At 49.4% G+C, this 14,144-nt stretch overlaps 1 protein-coding gene across 1 annotated transcript in view; it reads right to left on the reverse strand.

The window, feature by feature from the left end:
- The window catches only part of LOC146784520 (disintegrin and metalloproteinase domain-containing protein 9-like), a 1,652,657-nt gene that overhangs the window by 791,696 nt on the left and 846,817 nt on the right, over positions 1–14,144 (reverse strand). The window contains exon 12 of the mRNA XM_085632972.1: positions 7,724–7,904. Coding sequence (XP_085489098.1) covers positions 7,724–7,904 — 181 coding nt within the window. The remainder of the gene's footprint in view (positions 1–7,723; positions 7,905–14,144) is intronic.

The following is a 14,144-nucleotide window of genomic DNA, read 5'->3' on the forward strand; positions in this document are numbered from 1 at the left end:
ATCAGTCACCTCTTTTTCCAGCCTAGTCAAAGAGAGATGGGGATGACAGTGTTCCGGATCGACGTATAGGATGAGTATACTTTAAGTAAGCTTACAACGCTTGTATTGACTAATGTTGAAGTTACTAATATAACTCTGTGCATGAATTTCTTCTATAGTTCTGCTTTGCCCGCCTTGACTATAGCTTAAGTGATCCCAGGATGTGCATGTTCAGGGTCATCTCTGTTCTTGTAGGCTCAGAACCTGCTAAAATGGACAAGGCTGGCAGAATGTCGCAGTCAAGAAAGAGGATGTATCCCAGGAGCCCAGTGCCTTTCAGAGAGCTCGCGACTGCTGATTGGTTCACCTTCTTGTTGACCTTTCCCTGGGACTCTTGGGAAAGATTTTTTTAATGTTAAAGTTGAACCCTAGTGGGGCGCAAGAGAGCCTGGAGCAAGATGGCCGCACCTCAGTGCTGCTCTGCTGGACGAGACCACTATCCGCCTAATATCCTGCATTCCTGGCACCATCCACGGCTGCAATTGGCACGTCTTGTCTCCTGAGTTGAAGTGGAACAATTTGGGAACACTAACTTTGCTGCCCGGTGTCACCAACTGTAATTATGCAGCGAAACCTCGCTTGGCACAAGATGGCGGCCCCGGAGGGAACCGGACGTTGAAATCTCCTGCAGTGATTCCCTCCGGCGCTGCGATTTGCACTCCAGACGTCTACCCAGCGTTTCTGACCTGCCTGCCTGCCAATCTATCATCGGCGCATAGTGGAGAGGCTGGGTGCTGTGCTCGATTGCCCCTTCATCGGGATGGACGGCCGCCATCTCACGATCCGGGATACTGAGGTGAGGTGTTCGCTCCGCTGCCCCTGCCTGCTTCGGCGGCCGCTGGACTGGGAGACGCGCTGGGATACTGAGTGTGGCGGACTTGTACACAACGCACCCGCGCATAGAGACAGATGCTCGCTCCCTACGGACCCGCCACTGTTCCCTATTCGGCCTGGGGCTCACCTACCTCCGCGATCTCTGATTTAGTGGCCTGCACTGGTGCTGGGAATATCCCGTATCACGGCCTCTGCTCTGGCGGCCTGGCGCGTCTCGCATTATCGGCGCTGCCCGCCCAGTTTAAGACGGATCCGCCGCCCAGCTTAGGACAGATTACTGCATAACGCGGCATCACGGTGCCTCCGGATGGACAGCGGAGAGAGGCACTCACACTCTTGAAGTGATTGGTGAGTGTATTGCTTGTGTAATAATTGCTTGATCCTCTTTGCAATAGGCACCTGCCGAGACTTTCACCATGTGGCGCTGCCGTATATCGCGTTCGGCACTGGCCCTGGGTGTGCTACTGTGTGGAGCTTGATTTCATGTGCCTTCCGTGGTCCTCAGTGAACACTCAGTGACAGCAGCGCTATATCTTGGCCGACTCACTGGAGTTCGTAGATCAATGGTGCCTAGCCTGGGTTTGCTGAAAGTTTAATACTCACCTCCACCTACCCGGCTGTACTGCGGGCACCTCTGTGCGCAACTGCTGCATATCTGTTATTGATATAATCACGACTACGGAACTGCCAGTTTTAGCAACCTGCGCCTGGGACATTAATTTGCGCTGGGACATTAATTTGCGCTGGGGTGGAAAGTAGCGCTCAGGAAGGGCTGAATACGTGTACACTGACTTTCCCTTTGTTGCGCTTCAGGCGGGGGTCCAGAATTTCATGCTGTGACATCTACTGGGCGTTCCGGTCTTCCGTTTCTGCTCCGTTTATCTGCTTCTGAACGCGTTCAAACATGGGGAAGACAGACAAGCAGCAAAGCAAATTGCACTTCGAGGTAAAAAAACACACAAAATCCCAAACCCCGAATGCTTAATAGTCTGACCCTGATCCTGAAGCGGGATCGAATACAAAGCTGGACAGCCTGATGTTGAATATGCAGCAAAGCTTACAATCTATCGACGCTAAGATTGATCATCTCAATTTGCGCATGGACACCATGGCGGCGAGGATGAACAAGCATGGCTCGTAGATTGCGGCTGACCAGTGCATCTCAACTACGGAGGATCGCATGGAGGTCGTCAGCACATCCTGTGCCAGCATGAAAAAAGCTCTTGGAGGTGATACGGGCGAAGAATGAGGCCATTGAAGCCCGCTCCCGCAGGAACAATCTTCGCATAACCGGCATTTCAGAATCCACAAACACCGGGCCCATGAAAACCTACGTTGATACACTGCTTACAACCCTCTTGGGCGCAGAACATTTTTCTACGGTGTTCATAGTTGAAAGAGCTCATCGCTCCTTAGCTGCTCGTCCTGTACCACGGGTGGCACCCCATCCCATTATAGCCAGACTTTTGAATTATCGTGATCGGGACACAGCGCTCCGTCTGGCTAGAGAAAAGGGCAGTCTCGAATATCAAGGAATGAAAGTGGAACTATTTCCCGATTTCACCGTAGCTGTGCAACAGGCGCGCCGAGAATTTCAAGCGGTCAAAAAGAAGTTGCAAGCTCTACATATCCAATATGCAATGTTCTACCTCGACGGCCTACGGATTAATGCATGCTGGAAAAGCAGCATTAAGAAGCACTACAATATATCCGGCAGATTGAGCGGCAGGAGTCGCTGCGAGAGAGGGGTGCGGACTCCGACTCCGAGGGCTGAACACGTGAGAATCACACTGGTTACTGAACTCAGTTGAAGTGTCGCTCATGATTCGCAGTGTGGTCTCATGTACTTTGTCTAGCTCATTTTGGTTCATATGCAGTTTTTGGTCTATGTCAGATCTTCGTTACACCTCCAAATATGTTACGATTATTATATGCGAGCTGTGTGCTGCTCATGCTCCTGATAATGTACGAAGCTCATATTTTGATGCTGGTTTGCATGTGGCGCTATGCACTGGGGCTTGTTAAATGTCATTGTGCTTTTGGCTGGTTAGCCTATTTCTATTTGTCTCGACCCACCCTGTTCATCGGGGGGATGTTGGCTACTAGCGACCCACAGTATGGGAATTCCCCACAAGGTTCTCTTTTCTGGTTGAGCGCCCTTTGGAGCCCTTGACGTGTTGATTTTGTTTTTTTTTCCTTTTATATTCTATGACTCAAGGATGCTACTGCTTCCTTGTTGTTTTGTTTTGTGGGGGGTTCTTACAGCATGGTTCTGGTGCTGAAGTGGGTGGGGAGGTTTGTTGGGGAGCTCTACTTCACTGTAATAGCATTGCTTATATCATGTTGGCAGAACTTGTATTACATGACGCTCATTTTCAGGCAGCAACATAGACTTAATCAGCAACATCAATAGATATGGCTGAATACACAATTGCTACAATCTCGTGGATGAGTTGGAATGTTAGAGGGCCTAATAATTCTAAAAAAGTGCAGCAAGTGCTCTCTTATCTGGATCGTCACCATATCCAGATCGCTCTATTGCAGGAAACTCATCTCACCAAGCGGGCGGTCTCAACCATAGCCACTAGGTGGGCGGGGGTGTGGTCATGTTTCTTACTCTTCCTATGCGCAGGGAGTTATGATTCTTATAAAGAAGGGCATCCCTTTTGTACCAATACACGTAGAGGAGGATGAAGGGGGACGATATATCATAGTACAGGGAACACTATATGATACAAGGTTGTTTATTGTGAATTTTTATGGACCCAATGTTGATGATCCTGCATTCTATGATACACTATGGGGTAAGCTCTACAAACGACTTCCCTCAGCTCTTATCTGAGGGGGTGATTTAAATGTGATTTTAGATCCGGTACTGGATAGGGTGACTACGGCTGATCCTCCCCCTAAGAAAGCCGCCGTGTCGGTACACGACGGTCTGTTGACACTGGGGCTTACAGATATATGGCGACTGAGACATCCATGCACCAGAGAGGATACATGTCATTCATATGCATGTCAATCATGGTCCCGCATAGAATACTGGCTGGTCACGCAGGACGTCTGCACATGGACTATACAGATTAAACATTTACCTCAAACATTATCGGACCATTCCCTGGTCTTCCTTAGCATGGCATTACCGTCCTATACCCCATACCAATTTCAATGGCGACTGGTCGTCCTCCCTGTAAGACCAGGTCTTTTGTAAAGGAATTCGTGAAGCCATCTCTGACTACTTTTCACTAAACACTGGGACTGTTCAAACTGTGGAGATACTCTGGGAGGCATTTAAAGTGAATATTCGGGGGGCATGTATAGGTCTTCAGGCCGGGGTGCTAAAATCATTACGCAGCACTATGGCAGCGCTTGAACAAGACTTGTGTGAACTAGAGCGCAGGTATGGTGGAACGACTGATCCCTCTACTCTGGTGCTTATCAAAACTAAAATCTTAGAATATAATGAAGTGACTGATCAAGAAATCAGACACATGTCGCGCCGGAGCAAAGCTCGCTACTATGGAAAAGGTTGTAGGCCGGGCAGAGCACTGGCTAGCCGCATAATGGAACCCCATAATAAAGCCTGTTTGGTTAAGGCAGTCATTGCAGACCACACTACGCATTATGACACGCCCAATATATTAAAAACATTTGCAGGCTATTATGCCGGGATGTATGCTCATGGGCAAGCCGCAGATGATGCGGAACTCGCGCAATATCTTGATGATGTTGCACTAGTGTGGCTCTCACGTAGACAGCAAGAGTTCTTGATGCATCCTATTACTCTAGACGAAGTGCGGGAAGCCATCACTGCACTACCTAATGGGAAGTCGGCTGGTACTGATGGGCTACCAGCAGAATTTTATAAAGACTATATTAATCTGTTGGCCCCCTGCCTCCTTCAGTTATATGAGGAAGCGTACGAGACCCGATGTTTGCCACCGACCTTGTGCGAGGCACTCGTGGTCACGCTATTGAAACCTGAGAAACCGCCGGATAGGTGTGATTCTTATCGACCTTTATCCTTAATAAATACAGAGGTTAAAACTCTAGCGAAGGTATTAGCAACTAAATTGAAATTACTCCTTCCCGTTATGGTTCTCCCTGATCAATCTGGGTTCGTTCCAACTCGATCTACCACTCATAATTTGCGTACGCTCTTTGCTGTAATGCATGTACTGGAGCCTACTCTACCGGTGGTTGCAGTGCTTTTAGACGCTGCAAAAGCTTTTGATTCTATATCCTGGTCATATATGTTTGCAATTCTACACCGTGTGGGAGTGCCTTTTGCTTTTACTAATTGGATAAAACTGCTTTATACCAATCCTGTAGCGCGGGTAAGAGTTAATGGGCAGTTGTCGGAGGAATTCTGTATACAGCGCAGCACACAGCAAGGCTGTCCGCTATCGCCATTGCTCTTTGTCCTCATACTTGAACCGCTAGCTTGTATTCTGAGGCAACTCCATGCACAGGCTGCATTACGATTTTTACAACGTCCTTTGGCTGTCTCTATGTATGCTGACGACATGGTGTTGTATGTTCGTGACCCCACAACGCACCTTGCACAATTCATTCGGGAATTCGGGAGTATATCCGGTGTGAATGGTTCTCAGAACTGGGAATCAATTGGTCTAAATCGGTCATACTGCCGCTCACAGATAATACACACCACTTCGACATGGAATATTCATTAACATGGTGCACTGACACTGTGAAATACTTAGGAAGATGGCTACACAGGGATCCGCAGGCTGTCGTACAATCCAACTATGGCACAGCTATCACGCGTCTTGAGGGACAAGTAAGCCGCTGGGTTAAGTTGCCCTTGTCCTTTACAGATCGCATAGCGTTAATGAAGATGGTAATCCTCCCGCGCTTTCTGTATCTCTTTTTAAATATCCCTTTATACTTAACACAACACTTTTTCAATATGCTCCGTTCCCTCTTAACCCGTTGACCGCGACGTAAAATCCGCCGCAGTGCGGGTAAATTCTTGCACGGGCGGGGCCGCGTCGGCCAACGGACGTGCGCAGCACTAAGGAGGTAGTGCTTGCGACGGCCGTTGGCCGACGGACGCATGGAAAGGGTTAATCACGTTGGCATGGGGAGGTAAAAAGCCTTGACTTAAATGGGAAACCCTTACACTTCCTTATGATCAAGGGGTTTCGCAGCGCCAGACTTCCATCTCTACTTTCTCTGCGCGCAGGCGCATTACGCCTACTACTGGCAGCAGGACCCAGCTTATATTCCTCATGTGGCGGTGGAGGCAGGCACGGTGCACCCAATACGGCTTAAAGCAAGGATAGGCAATAGGCACACAAAATTTGAGAAAGGAGAATTCAACACCGTACAAACTACGTCCAGGGCCTGGCAAGAGTTAGGAAAACGAGCGCAGAAATTACCATTGTATGCGCCGTGCATACCATTACTGCATCATTCCGAACTTTCTGTCACTGAAGAAACTGGCACACTAAAGACCCTTAAAGACATGGCTATGTCGACAATGGAGGATGTGTTTCCTGGGGGTCAATTTATAGCTTCAGAAAATATAGTTGCCAGGGGCAATGCCGCCATCATGCAACTGTTTGTCTACACTAGGCTCCGCTCCGCTATGCGTGCGCTTTATCCACAATTTCCAGCAGAACCGCAGGCACTTGAGGCGCTGCAACTTATATATACTACCACATCTAGAGCTAAGCTGGTCACAAGACTATATCAGGCGTCACAGAGGGATGTGGTTGCTGTGGACATGACTGCACTAGCTAAATGGAATGCCATACTACCTGCTCCAATTTCTGACGATGAGTGGTTTGGATGTTGCCGTCCGACTGGTCAGTTGACAGCGAATGGTAACTTACGATTGGTGCATCTTAAATAATTACATCAACTGTATTACACTCCAGCTCAGCTCCATAGGTGTGGGTTGCGGGATGCTGACAATTGTAAACACTGTGGTGCACCTGGTGCTAATTTTTATCATTTGGCTTGGGAATGCCCCAAGGTGTATGCATACTGGAGGTTAGTCACACGGTTTCTACACCTGATGGTAGAGATGCCCATAGAATGTACTCCACAATTATGTCTACTGGGTGCGGTTGCTAATATTAAGGCCTCTCATATGAGGTTTGTGGCTATAGCACTGCTGTTGGCTAAACGCAGGGTTTCCATGGCCTGCGGAGGCAGACCTGCGCCTACCACTAAACTATGGTTACAGGACCTGGCATATTGTCGGAATCAGCTCACATGTTATGCGGAGGAATTGCCTACAACGTCCAAACCACGTGATATCTGGGGTCCACTTACTGCCTATCTATTAACGGTAACTGCTATCTGATGTCTGTTATTTTTGTATGAATACTTCGCCCTGTACTGTCATATAATGCACTTTTAATTACTGTCATATCTATGTATGCCTGTACTGCCGAGTTATGTGACACTCTGTCATGCTAAATGAGTTGTATAACATGTCTATGCCGTACCAATGCTTTGATTTGTATAATTGTACTTTGTTCATTACTTTTGAAAATGCACAAATAAAATAAAAAATAAAAAAATTTAAAAAGTTGAACACTGCTGCAGTTTGGAAATAAAGAAAAGAGAGCATAATCCTCGCTTGAGTGTCCTTAATAGAATTGAAAATTTCCTTCATGTGTACTAGGAAATTTTTCATTTGATTTCCCTAATCCAGTGTAAAGCCGAATTCCATGTTAATATAGCCCTTGGATTTTTACGTACATAATATTTTTTTTTAGCACAAAAGATTAGAAGCACTGTTATACTCTAGCAACGCTCTGGTATGCAAAATGTTAATCTTAAGTGAATCTATAAAATGTATTAATATTATACATACTGAGGCTGAGCCGCAATCGCATGCTTCTCCTTTGTCTACCACCCTGTTTCCACAAAGTGCAGGGTTAACTCTTGCTTTAAGATTCGGCAGGGTCAAAAGACAGCTTGCACCAAATGTCGAAACAAATATGTTAAAATCTTCACCACTGCAGCTGCTAAACTCCTGTACTCCCAATGTGACACTGGAAAAGAAAAGTGGTGTTAAACGATGATCTTCAAATCGGAGGCTCTAGTTACTGAAACATATTCAATCATTTTGAACATCTTCTTAATTTTTAAAGCAATACCAAAGAACACGTGAAAAAGATAAATCTGATATAAACATTTATATGCAATGTTTCTTCTCAGCTCCACGGAAGGCTCTGCTTTCTCTCCTCCTATGGTGCGCCATCTGGTCAATATTTCTTCCTACTTTCATTGCCCAGAGTCCCTGAGAGGAAAGTCCCAATTCCCTCTACCCAGGGGCCTCCCTGTGAACCCGAGGAAAGGGACTCTTGCACCAACGAGGGATAGGAGCCACGCTGGTGGAATGGCCAGTGTTGGAAAATGAGGATGGGGGGTGCTCCCTTGACTGACCTCTCAAAAACTTAATATGAAACAATGACTTGCACTGCAACTTGTGAAATGTTCAAGGAGAATCTATTCAGCTCTTCAGCTCGATGTAATAAATTAGAGAACCTCTGAATGCCTGCTGAGCACCAAAATAGCAGCTGCATCGAAAAATAGAATAGGCATTAGCCAAGCTATTAGATTTGCCAATCCTTGTTGGCCCTGGCTTACAAATGCATGTGTCAAAACACAAGAGCACGCATGACCTGCAATTTTGGAATTGTTTCCTATTAAATGAAATTAATTCCAGGATTGCCATGAGAAGTTTCTTCAGATCCACTGCGTTACACTAGAATCGCCTTTCCCTGAAATTGAAATCAGCCCAGTCACTTTCCTTGTTCAGAAAGTCACTGAAAAGCTCACTGTTTGTCGAGAACTAGGAAATTATGGGTCTTCTACTATCTGTCTTACGTAGCACTTAGACACCTCCTGGTAACTGTACATGCTTAATGAAGTTACTTACCTTCGGTAATGATATATATATATGTAAGAGACATAGATTAGTGTGGGTTCCTCACCTTAGAATTACCCGCAGGCGTCAGACTGGATCCGGCGAATTTTTTTCCAGCAGTACCCCTGCGCGTCGGTAGGTGGCGTTGGTCGATTCCGCGTTCATCGTTGGCGTCGTGGTCACCGGGATGACGTTGCGGTATCTACTTAGATGCTGCCCCTACGCGCTGACCTCAGTTCTTTACATGACATTCCACGCCAGAAGCGCAGAGCCATGCAAGACACTGACCACTGGTGCATAAAACTAGGGCCTTGAAGGTAAGTCCCTTAGCCTAGAAGTCAGTTCGGAGAACGGGGAAGATGGGTGGGGCGGTGTGGAATCCATAACTAATCTATGTCTTTCACAGATATATCATTACCGAAGGTAAGTAACTTGTTCATCTGAAAGAGACAATTAGTTATGGATTCCCCACCTTAGAATAGATACCCCAGCAATACCAACCTCGGAGGTGGGTATGCGAACCAAATTCACACCAGAAAGTCCTGGAGAACTGAACGGACTAAGAAGCCGCCTCTCCGGACATTGGTAAATGTGTGCAATGAAGCCCATGTAGCTGCTTGGCAGATTTCATGAAGGGGGACTCCACGTCCCAAAGCAGCAGTAGCTGCCACCCTCCTGGTGGAATGGGCACGCAACCCCAGTGGAGGTTCCTTTTTCGTTAGGGAAAAGCAGATTTATATGCAAAGAACGACCTATTGAGAGATGGTTCGTTTTTGCATGGCCCGACCTTTCTTGGCGCCCACATAGCCAACAAAGAGCTGGTCATCCACCCGGAATTGTGCTGTGCGATCCAGATAGAATGAAAGTGCACATTTTGGATCCAGATGGTGGAGCCTCTCCTCCTCTTTAGAAGGATGAGGGGGCCGGAAGAAGGTGGGTAAAGTGATGGTCTGTCCTATGCGGAAAGAGGTAACCACTTTGGGAAGGAAAGAAAGCCTAGTGGGAAGTACAACTTTGTCTGGATGAACAGCCAGAAAAGGAGGTTTGGAAGAAAGAGCCTGAAGCTCACTCACCCTGCGAGCAGAGGAGATGGCACCCAGAAAGGCAGTTTTAAGTGTCAGAAGTCTGAGAGGACAGTTATGTGTGGCTCGAAAGGAGTGCAAATAAGATAGGTCAAAACTAGGTTCAAGTCCCATTGGGGCATTACGAAAGGAATTGGAGGAAACAAGTGGGTAAAGCCCTCAAGGAAGCAATTTACAATAGGAGACTTAAAAAGAGAAGGCTGGTCAGGAAACCGAAGGAAGGCCGAAATGGCCGAAAGATAGCCTTTTAGAGTGCCCAGAGCAGAGCCCTGCTGGACCAAAGAAAGAATGAAGAGGAGAACCTCTGAAAGGGGAGCAGAAAGGGGATCCTTAGACTTTGCTGCACACCATGCCACAAATTTGTTCCATCTACAGGCGTATATAGTTTTGGTGGAGGGAAGCCTGGCTGCCAAGATAACGTTACAGACTTCAGGAGGAAGGTCGAAAGCTGTCAACTGTCGCCGCTCAATCTCTATACAAGGAGGTAGAGCTGGACAGGTTCAGGTGGAGGACCGTCCCCTGCTGCTGCGACAGAAGATCCTTCCGAAGGGGTAGTCTGATCGGAGGATCGATGGCCATGTGTAAGAGCTCGGGCTACCATACTCTTTGAGCCCAGTCCAGAGCCACAAGAATGAATTGGGCCTGGTCGCGCTTGATCTTCTTCAGTACTTTGGGTAGAAGTGATATATGCGGAAAGTCGTATAGAAGACCGTAACTCCACTTGCAACAAAAAGCATCTCCGAGCGAGTGCCGCCTTGGAAATTCCAACGCGCAGAACTGCTGACATTGCGCGTTCTCTTCTGTGGCGTATAGATCTAACCAAGGCTCTCCCCACCACTGACCGAGACCTTGCACCACCTCCGAGTGAAGAAGCAAATCATGATCCATCATGCACCGGCAGCGGAGTTTGTCCGCCCTGGCGTTCAGAGAACCTGCCAGGTGTTAACCACCAGGGACATGCCCTGATGTTTCAGACACTTCCAGAGATGAAGTGCCTCCTGACATAGGGTCCGCGACCCCACCCCATTTGTTGCAGTACCACATGATGGTGGTGTTGTCTGTGAACACCTGCACTACTCTCCCTTTGAGGATAGGAAGGAACGCCTTTAGTGCAAGACGGATCGCTTAAAACTCCAGAAGGTTGATATGAAGCCCGAACTCTGATCTCCGCCTCTCCCATGTGGCCGCCCTATCCCAGAAGTGATGCATATGTCACCACTGTGAACTCCGGCTAGGGAAGGGAGAGGGACCTGCCGTTGACCCAATCCTGGTTCATTAGCCTCCACTGCAATTGATGTGCAGTGCGCTCCGAGATCTGAACGCAGTCGGAAAGATTCCCCTGATGCTGAGCCAACTGGAACTTCAGGCCGCACTGCAGAGCCCACATATGGCACCTGGCATAGTCCACTAGCAGGATGCAGGAGGCCATGAGGCCCTGTAGCCTCAGGGTCATTCTGACCGAAACACGGTATAGGGGCTGAAGGATTGGAATCATGGCCCGATTAACCCGGACTCACTGCTCGGGAGGATAAGCCAGAAACTGTGCTGTGTCCAGAACCACTTCGATGAAAAGGAGCTTCTGATAGGGAATCAGGTGTGACTTCGGCACACTGATGGTGAACCCCAGTGAATACAGGAGGTCGGCCGTTGTATGGAGATGGGAGACGACAGCCTGGGCGAGCCCGCCTTCAACAGCCAGTCGTCGAGATAGGGGAAGACTGGAACCCCTGATCTGTGCAGATGAGCTGCGACCACCGGCATCCCCTTCGTGAACACCCGAGGGGCCCTGGTAAGGCCAAAGGGGAGCACGGTAAACTGAAAGTGCTCGTAGCCTACCGTGAACCGTCAGTAACGCCGATGGGCCGGCAGGACGGGGTTGTGAAAATAAGCGTCCTCCAAGTCCAACGCTACCATCCAGTCTCCAGGGTCGAGGGCAGACAGGACCTGAGCCAGTGTCAACATTTTGAACTTCTCCTTCCAGAGGAAGCAGCGACGTTCCTTAGGTCCAAGATAGGGGCACCCCTTCCGTAGCTACAAAAGGGGCAAAAAGCAGACTGCGTGAGAGGTGGGAGCGAGGCCCAAGGATCTGGCCGTAGCCCTGGAGTCCTTAAAGTGCTTGAGCGCACTGTCTGCTTTGGCGCTAAAAAGGCGACGGGCATCAAAAGACATGTCCAAAAGTGTAGCTGGGACATCACCCAAAAAGCCAGTGTACCTCAGCCAGGCGTAACGTCTAAGGGCTACGGACGTGGAAATCGTCCTGCCTAGCGAGTCGGAGGTGTCCAGCCCACATCGGATGGTGAACTTTGCTGTGTCTCTCCCCTTGCCCACTGCATGGTGGCAGCACCTGCTCAACTGTGTCCCACACAGAGTCGGATTAACGGACCAAGGGACATGCGGTGTTCACCGACCGCAGTCCTAAGCTGGAGGAAGAAAACCTTTTCTTCCCAAGATGGTCCAGCTTCTTGGATTCCGTATCAGGTAGTGCATTAGGGAATGCTCCCTGGGAAGTTGAGGCTTGGACCACCAAGGTCTCAGGGGAGATGAAAATGGGGTCGCCCGGGGCCGGGTGGAGGCATTGGGCAATCAACCTGTCCACAGGAGCCCCTGTGTTGGGCTTGGACCACGTGCCCAAAAGGATGTCCATGAGGGCCTCATTGAACGGCAGCAGGGGCTCTGAAGAGACTGCTGCCGGTTGAAGCACCTCGGTCAGGAGGATAGTCCTAACCGCCACCGTAGGAAGCTCGAGGTGTAAGGCCTCAGCTGCCCTATGCAACACCACTGCGTATGACGCACCCTTCTCCGTAGCCACGGTAGGGGGGAGAGAGCATGCCAAGGTCTGGGAAAGTGTACAGGCCACAGAACCCTCCCAGTCCTCCTCACCATCCTCTGGTAGCCACTCAGGGCGATCGGGAACACCGGGGGAGAACAGGGTTAGAAAATTACCGGTCAACGCCGGTGCTGACGTCGGTCCATCTCCGTGTCCACATTGAGGGGGAGGCTGGAGTCGACTTCGGCTGTGGACACAACCGGCCTCGGAGGGCGTGGAGGTGTCCCGAATGGATTCAGTGCCAGAGGAGGTGTCACGAGGTTGACCGGCACTGATCCGGATCCAGGCCTGAATCTCTGGGGGCCCTGTGGAGCCGAAGCCGCCAGCATCGAAGGCCTGGAGCCCCCAGCCGAGTCCGAGCGGCCCGAAGGCACGCCGGCGGAGTCGGGCTGCCCAAAAATAGAATGGAGAGCTTCGTAAAAACTACGTAGTTGGGCAGAGGTTGTCTCGGCTCCCGTAAAGGGTGGGAGGCTAGGGGTCGACCCAACAGACTCCGTGGGCGAAGCAGGGCGACTACCACCTACATCCTGCGTCAGCCAACGGATGGGGAGAATGCGAAGGGTGACGGTGCTTCTTCACCTTCTTTTTGTGCTTTGACTTACCCGAAGTCGAAGAGTTCGACAAGGAGTGGTGGTGCTGGCTCTGCGACCTCCCTCTCGACCGTGACCTCGAGTGACGCGGAGCCAACTGCCGGGACTCCAGAAGCTTTCGGACCACTCCCGCAAAGACTTTGGGCCATGGCCCGGCAGTCGGAGCATGACTTTGCGTTGTGGTCACGCTCCAGGCACAAGAGGCACACAAGATGGGGGTCCATCACCAACATCTGCTTGTGACAGGAGTCACAAGGCTTGAAGCTGGTCCACGGAGATGACATTCCAGTGCACCAGGAGTCATAACGACTCAAAAAGACATCGACACAAAGTCGCAAAAATAGAGTCAAAAAGTGACTTGAGGTATCGCTCTCTCCGGAACTGCGCTGGCTGGTGCGAAAAAAGAAAGAACTGACGTCAGCGAGCAGGGGCGGCGTCTAAGTAGCTATTGCGATGTCATTCCGGCAACCACGATGCCAACGACGAACGCGGACGACACCACCTACCGACGCGCAGGGGTACTGCTGAAGAAAAATTATCCGGATCCAGTCTGACGCCTGGGGGTAATTCTAAGGTGAGGAATCTATAACTAATTGTCTCTTTCAGATAAATCTTTCATTCATTCATTCCAGACGCATGCATACGTCAGTATGAGCGCGTTATGATGCATGACACAATTTTTAGCACTCGCCTTTTGAAGGTGCACATGGGCTGTCTCGAAAAGAGACCTGCTGTATGTACTTTGTGGGCTTCAGCCTGCCGATAGGCTTCAGATTTGCTGGTTCTATTGTCACTCCATTATCCGTTGTCCCCATTTGTCCATGGTATGGTTATGTCATGGCTTTTCGAGGGTTTATCCCTTG

The sequence above is a fragment of the Triturus cristatus genome, chromosome 11, assembly GCF_964204655.1.
Source record: "Triturus cristatus chromosome 11, aTriCri1.1, whole genome shotgun sequence".
Classification (NCBI taxonomy): domain Eukaryota; kingdom Metazoa; phylum Chordata; class Amphibia; order Caudata; family Salamandridae; genus Triturus; species Triturus cristatus.